General features: G+C 31.8%; 1 protein-coding gene across 1 annotated transcript; it reads left to right on the top strand.

Annotated features, from left to right (window-relative positions):
• Nucleotides 1-6276: 6276 nt before the first annotated feature.
• Nucleotides 6277-7323, top strand: LOC107869903 (ethylene-response factor C3). Its single transcript, XM_016716303.2, has one exon. The coding sequence runs from the start codon at nucleotides 6355-6357 to the stop codon at nucleotides 6988-6990; it is 636 nt and encodes a 211-aa protein (XP_016571789.1). The 5' UTR covers nucleotides 6277-6354; the 3' UTR covers nucleotides 6991-7323.
• Nucleotides 7324-7887: the final 564 nt, after the last annotated feature.

Here is a 7887-nt window from a genome sequence, read left to right on the forward strand (position 1 = left end):
GCCACCACTACTGGCACATAGGCCACCACTCCAAGTCACGGGCTCCTCGTTGGTCACGGTTGGCACCCCTCGGGTCCATCCAGGCCACCACTACTGGCACATAGGTCACTACTCCGAGTCACGACCCAACGCGTGAGACTCTCAATGAAAGCACCAATTTTATAAACCAAACGAGAGAGCCCAACCCAAAAGACTAGTCTAATTAACATTTCTCTTTTTTTTCCAATGTGGGACATTGATTCATTACAGATGAAGTAGTCTCACCACTACACCACAACCCATGTTGGTAGATTGGCGAGCTTCATTACATTCTGGAAGGGCACATGTTTAAGATCGACTCAAGTAATCGAGGTTACGTCATAATTTATACCAGCACATTATTCACCTATTTAGTAAATAACTTTTTTTTTTTAAAAAAGATAGCTTATGAATCTTTTAGACTATGATTTTAAATATTTTTTAAAAATGTAATTTAAATGTTAGATCATCCTCTAAAATTTATAAGTTATTCAAAAGTTAGACGTAGACAATTTGATGTTTTATTTAAAAGATTGAAAAGTATATGACCAAATATTAGACCCAAATTCAATAGGGCAAACAACACAAATCCCCACAGTTTAGAGCTTAACTATAGAAAATTTTGATATTTTACATAATTGTTGAAAAACTCAATTTTGGGTCTGTCGAGATGCATAATATATCCAACGAAAATACATTTTTTTCTTTATAAAGATACATAATTAGCTCCTGATATATTTTTTTCGATTTTGGATCTGTAGAGATATCCAATACATCCAATGAAGACAAATTTTTTTCCTTGTAAATATACGTAATTAGCTCCCGATATTTGTTTTTTCAATTTTGGGTTTGTCGAGATACTTAATTAGCTCCCCAATACATCCATGAAGATACATAATTAGTTGGAATTTTTTATAATTACTTTGTAAGGTGGATATTTATGTAAATATAGTAAGTTATGATGTATGTTTATGTTATTTTCCTAATTTAATATTATCTGAAAGGGTAAATTAGAAGAACTATATTTACTTAATTTTAAAAAATAAGGACAAAATCTAAATAGTGACCGAAGAAAAACAAATTTATGTAAACTGGCCCATTAGTATTGCATTTTAACGGCCCATATAGGAAAAAAATGGGCCGGCCCAAATGAGAGAGATTTGCAACAAACACAAAGAGTTTGATTAGGGCCCAATTCCCCATTTTTGTGTGTTATTTACAATTTTGCGGCTATTTTGTGATGATCAATTTTTATTCATGAAGATAAATAATTTTTTTCCTGGGGAATAAGTTCTATATTTTTACAACATAATAATATATACGTTATAATCTGCTCTCTAAAACAACTTACGTCCAGCTAGACATAAGTTCGATTTTGAAGGGCAAATTTTAAAGATCAATTCATTTGAAGGACAAATCGTGTAATTAAAACCTGTCTTCCGTGAGGACGTTATGTACGTATATAACAATTTCGTCCTTTTGTTCTTGTTAAATTTTAATTTTATCCTTTGTAATATCTGATTAAATAAAATTAACCTTCAATCACTTGGAATATGCACGTTTGATACTTGTGCTTATAAATATTCAAATATTTTCGAGATTATTAACTGTTTTACCGTTTAATAAGTTATTGCGTAGGCAAAAACCTACTCAAACCTGATGTTTATACTTAGATCAATTGATGCAAGTCATGATTAATTAATACATATTTTCATCTTATTAAATCGCTTAACCTTGATAAGTTAAAATAATATAGTGCAAGCATCTGATTCGATAAATTTTCTATTATTAATATGAGATAGTATATAATTATAATTTAATCAGTTATAAGTATAGTGACCACCAAAGGATATAGTAGGACGGAAAGCACTTCTTCAACTTTAAGTAGAGGTCTTAGATTCGAGCGTTAAATATGAATTAGCCTTTGATAGGAAGTGTTTAACCCCTAAAAAGAGATTTTTTAACGTGAAACTCAATCAGTCGAGTTCCAAAAATGAATATTGAAAATCAGATGGAATATTAAATAATTTAAACAGTACTCCAAGTGTCAAATATGCAAAGAGCAAATACAAAGAATTCCTAATAGGATAATGAACCCCCTCTTTAAAACCAAACTAAGTATTAAGTATTAATATAATTGAATTAATTAAAGTTAATTACAATTTGCTTCTTGAAAGGTAAAGTTCATAGTTTCCTAAACAAATTTGGGAAAAAAACATAGAAAAAGACCATGTACCATGAATGTGTTACATCTTAATCTACCTAACTAATTAGGATTTTATTCATCATCATAATCATCATGCCTATTGGAAAATTAAATATTTTATATTTATTAATTTGTTGTTCTTAATGTTTTATCATTATCTGACGGCTCTAAATTTATATATTTCAAAACTTCATGTCATTTTCTACTTTTAATTACATTCTTTATTTTAGGTTACAGATTAATAAAAAGACAATTCGATGTACAAAGTATGTCACGTTAACATGGTTTATCGACAACTTACCCCAATACAAGTATTAGTAACTGCTTCTACGACTCAAGTTTAAGTTTATTATCGCTCTGAGACTTTCCGTCTAGATTATCGATCAATATTTATATATTTTAAAAGTACATGTATATTATATAAACAATTTGTTCTAGAAAATTGCCTAATTATGCTGCCCATATGCGCATAAACTTACATTATTTTATATCATATTTGTGTTTGTGATTACCACTAATTACTAATTGGAACTTTGGGATTTTCTCCACGTGTTTATTCCAAATTGAAAGCAAAGATTAAGGCTTAATACTATTATTTAAATTTTAAAATTCTTTATATTAAATTCATTGTATGAGCATACGAAAAAACCCTCACACTATAACAAATTTGGCCTAATTTGCATAGAAATTTAAAACACCTACGTGCTGGTAAATGAAAATCATCTCGAATGAATCAGAATAAATAACAATGTCGAATTAGCGGACCTTTGTCGTGAATATATTCACAGACGACCATCAACTTTCCCAAAATAAGACTGATCTGTCGCTAACTGCTCACAAAAACAATCGACCTACACTATAGTCAAGTCGTTTGCAGGGGAATCTCCAGGTTTACAAGAAATTCCTAATGCTCACTCGGAACAAGAAGGGAAAAGAGTCAGAAATATACTTAAATTTTGGCGAAATTTGTTGTAACACGCCTCAATTTTGCGAGGGTTCTATGACCCCCCTCGACTATTTATTATCGTATTTCTGTGACGTATATTTGTCTAGCTGGATCACTTCAGACTCTTACGCACCAGTGCGCGTGTATTCACGCAATGGTCCAGCTGGGTAAATATATGACATAAAAGTATGATAATAAATAGTCTAGGGGGTCATATGACCCTCTCAAAATTGATGCGTGTTACAATAAATTTTGCCAAAATTTAGATATATTTCAAACTTTTTTTCCGAATACGAAATTGTCTTTGTTAAAAAATTCTGTGCAATGCGAATTTAAATTAATACTTGAAACCAAATGATTATACAAAAAGAAAAAAAAATCATGGTCGATATGCATGGAATAATAGAAGCCAAAAAAATAAAAAAACCTTATTGTTAGTTTTTTAATTTTATTATTAAGTGTACTCAAAATATCAAACAGGATAGTTATATCAATTATTTCATGATGAATTTTTGCATTAAAAATTTATTTGAAGTCTATATTTATATCAAAACAATTACATATATGCCAATTTATTATAACCAAAATAATGAAACAAAATGAATAGTATATATTTAATTTATTTTATTTAACCATAATTAATAGAAATTTATATATAAATACATTTATGTATTAATTTATTAATTTTATGCAAATATCAAATAGACACAAAATTTATATGTATTTTCAACTCAAAAGGTATCTTGGTTCTTATATTTCAAAGGGGTCTGTATTTGGACAATTTAATATAAATCATTTTCATAACAAATGCCCCCCTTTTAATTATACTGCTACTTTATAAATTATAGAAAAATAATCCAATAGGATGTATAACACCGTCTATGCGAGCTCGTTCATATTGTTGGTCTCAAATTTGAATAAAGAAAGAGGATGATTGAGGGTTGATCGAAAACAATTTCTCTACCCGATAAAGGTAGGGATAAGACAGTTAGATCAGGGGCGGAGCTACCCTTTGGCGAAGGGATTCATTCGAACCTTTTTCGACGAAAAATTATAGTACTATTTATACATGATTAAAATTATATTTTATGTTTATATACTAGATGTTGAACCTAGGGGCGGAGCCAACCTTTGGTTAGCGGTTCATTAGAACCCCCTTCGACGAAAAAATATACAGGATTAAAATTATTTTTATGTATTTATAGTAGGTGTTGAACCCCCTTCGGCTAAATTTTCTTCAAATGTTGAACCCTTTAGTTGAAATTCTGGCTCCGCCTCTTGTTGAACCTCCTTTGGTTTGCTCGCATGTTTATTTTTGAGTCCTCTCAGTGAAAATACTGACTACGCCACTACTAAACTGCGTACGTCTTGTCATTTGATACCCCACTTATGATATTGAATTTGTTATTGTATATATTAGAAAACTTTAAAGGTTATTCCTATGAAATGTCATAAAAATATAATGTGAACTTTGCTAGCTAGTAATTATGATTATCTTTGATTAAATTGGTTCACATGAATCTCCTAAAGTGATGATTCATTTTTTTAAAATAATATGATGTGATGGCTTAAGTTTGGGAAACATTTTTCTTTTTTTTTTTTTTTTTTTTTAATCGAGCATATGATATTTATTTTTTGCTATTGATTTTAAGCCGGGGGTCTATCGGAAACAGCTTCTCTACTTCACATGAAATAGTGGTATGAACTGCGAACGCTCCACCTTCCTCAAACCCCATTAGGTGGGAATACACTGGGTATGCTATTGTTGTTGTTATATGATATTTACTTTATAGGTTTAACGTACTAATCTAAATTCATGCTAAAAAATCTATTTTGAAAATAAAGTACTTTCAATTAAAAATTACTTCATTTGAAGGATTCGAATTCGAGACTTTTAGTTAAGAGGTTTAGTACGTTAATCTAGAAGTTTGAATTTAAAAAGAATAACAAAGAAAGGTCAAAAAAACCACTATGTGATTCTCTTTATTCCGTAAATTTAATTGAGGTACACGAAAACTGATTCTGACATTAAGATATAATAAAAAGAAAAAATTAATAAGACTTGTTTGGCCTGGCCGCCATGCTATAGCCCTCGTGTCCTTTTTACATATTGTTCTAATTATCTTTATTAAAAAATAAATCAATAATAAGCCATAAAATAATTCCAAAACATCCTCCTTGGTCACTTTTTTCTTTTTGTCCTTTTCATACTCCCTCCGTCCCATTTTTAGGGTTTATAGACATAAAATATCAAAAATCAAATTATTGAATCGAATAAAAAAATTTTATAATTGATATTCGATAATTTGATATTTGATATGATATTTGAGAGTAAAATTTTAATATTTCTATATTTGAGATTGAATTTGGTACAAGATATTAATTCCGTTTGATATCTGATATTTACCGAATAACTAATATATATATATATATATATATATATTGTCTAACCAACCTAATAGACAATAGTATGAGTCATCCCAAAGAATCTCTTGGACGTTGGTAATATGTTCGTAAAAAGCAAAAAAAAAAATACTACATAGGATTTCTATTAAATATACTCTTTGAAGTTTAAATGAAGATTTGCATATCTCCAACTTTAATATGGTATTACCAAATACCCAACCGGATCGAAGTTTAATTTACCGATTACCAAACTACCGTACCAATGTTTATAAGTATGGTATGTGGTATCTATATTCAAATACCGATTATCGAACCCGAATTTTAAAAATATCGAACCGAATATCGAACGCTCACCCCTACCCATTTTAGTTAATCATCTTACTAAAAATAAATGTCCCATATTAGTTCATTACTTACTAAATCAGGATAGAATTAATTAATTCTTTTACATTTTATCCCTACAATTAATAATATACATTAAATATAAACAACTACACTTTCAATATCTTATGTACAATAAATATCATTAATACGATTAAGGAATAAAATAGTAAAATATTACAATCTATTTTTTCATAGTATAAACTTACAGTTTTTTTAAAAAAAATCTATAACTATATTAGATTTTCTTTGTGGGGCCCGCCAACTAATATGTGTATAAAAAGAGGATCAAGCTTCAACTACTTTTCCCCATAATGGATTTACTACAACAAACAAAGTAGTCACCTACTTCTTTGTATCTTTCTTGAAAAAATTCATAACCAAAAAGAGAAAATCAATGGATTTTGAATTTGAATTTCATAAGCATAACCATAACTACAATTTGAATTTCAACACCTCTTCCCTCCCATTCAACATAAATGACTCGAACGAGATGTTTCTCTATGACCTTCTTCAGGCGCAAGCTGACACAGGCACCAGCACGAATAGGGCCCCTATGGCCGAGCCAAAACCCTCATCAAAGGCAAAGAGTTATAGAGGTGTTAGGCGTAGGCCATGGGGAAAATTCGCGGCAGAGATTAGGGATTCGACTAGGAATGGTATTAGGGTATGGCTAGGGACATTCGATAGTGCTGAAGAAGCTGCTTTAGCGTATGATCAAGCCGCTTTTTTAATGAGAGGTACAAGGGCAATCTTGAATTTTTCAGTTGAAAGAGTTGTTGAATCACTTCATGAAATGAAATGTCATGTTGAAGAAGGTTGTTCACCTGTTGTGGCTCTTAAGAAGAGACACTCTTTGAGGAAGAGGAAATTGAACAAGAAAAATTGTAATGTTATAAAAGATGAGACAAATTATGTTACAAATGTAGTAGTGTTTGAAGACTTGGGTGTTGACTATTTGGAACAACTCTTGAGTTCAAATGATCATAGTAGCACAAGCAATGACTATCAAGAGCTGTGGTCAAATGAATAAGATCTTTTCATCGTAATCAAAAAATTCAAGTTCGAGTCGTGAGAATAAATAGTCTTATGGGGCATGATGAATGGAATGAATCTCTCATTAGTGAAAGATATATAGCATGGGCAATCTTACCTCCTTCGAACTAGCTTTAAGGATTGAATCAGATCCGAAGTTCATTTAACACCGCATGAATCCAAATTGATTAGAGTTCCAAAATGATTAATGTAGAGAATGAGAAACGAAAAAAAAATAGTGCTACTAATGCAACTTTTAGTGTTGTAAAGATTATTAGTGATTTAGCATGTTATGGTCAATAACTTAAATATGATATTGGTATTGGAGGCATTTTTTATTTGATTATTAGTTTTGTAATAATTTATTAGCTCGACTAAACTAGAAATTGGTGTACTAAAAAGTCCACTAGTGGAGCAGATGTGGGTGGTCCGACGGGGTTGGTGGGAGCATTTTAGTGGTCAAACGGGTAAAATAGTATGAACAGACCATTTTTGACCGAATTAGGTGAGTTTCAGCTCATGCTGGCGGCTGCCTGATTGGCTGAGGAATGGGCGAGTGTGGGTCAGTGGGGTCGACGGGTCCATTTGGGTGGTCAAACGGGCGAAACGATGCGAATGGACCATTTTCGGACCAAATTGGCGTGCTATAGCCTACGATTCCAGGGGTAGGTCCAGGGGGCGGAGGAGTTTTGGGCCAAAAATCGACTGGCGCCCCCCCAACTGGCTGAGGAGTGGGAGAGTGTGGGTCGGCAGGGTCAGAGAGTCCATTTAGGTGGTCAAACGGGCGAAACGATGCGAATGAGTCATTTTTACGCCAAATCGATGTGCTATAGCCCACGGTTCCGAAAGTGAGCCCGACAAAATTTTGGGCCAAAAATCGACTAGTGGCCCCCCG

This window comes from Capsicum annuum, chromosome 4, assembly GCF_002878395.1.
Source record: "Capsicum annuum cultivar UCD-10X-F1 chromosome 4, UCD10Xv1.1, whole genome shotgun sequence".
Taxonomy (NCBI): domain Eukaryota; kingdom Viridiplantae; phylum Streptophyta; class Magnoliopsida; order Solanales; family Solanaceae; genus Capsicum; species Capsicum annuum.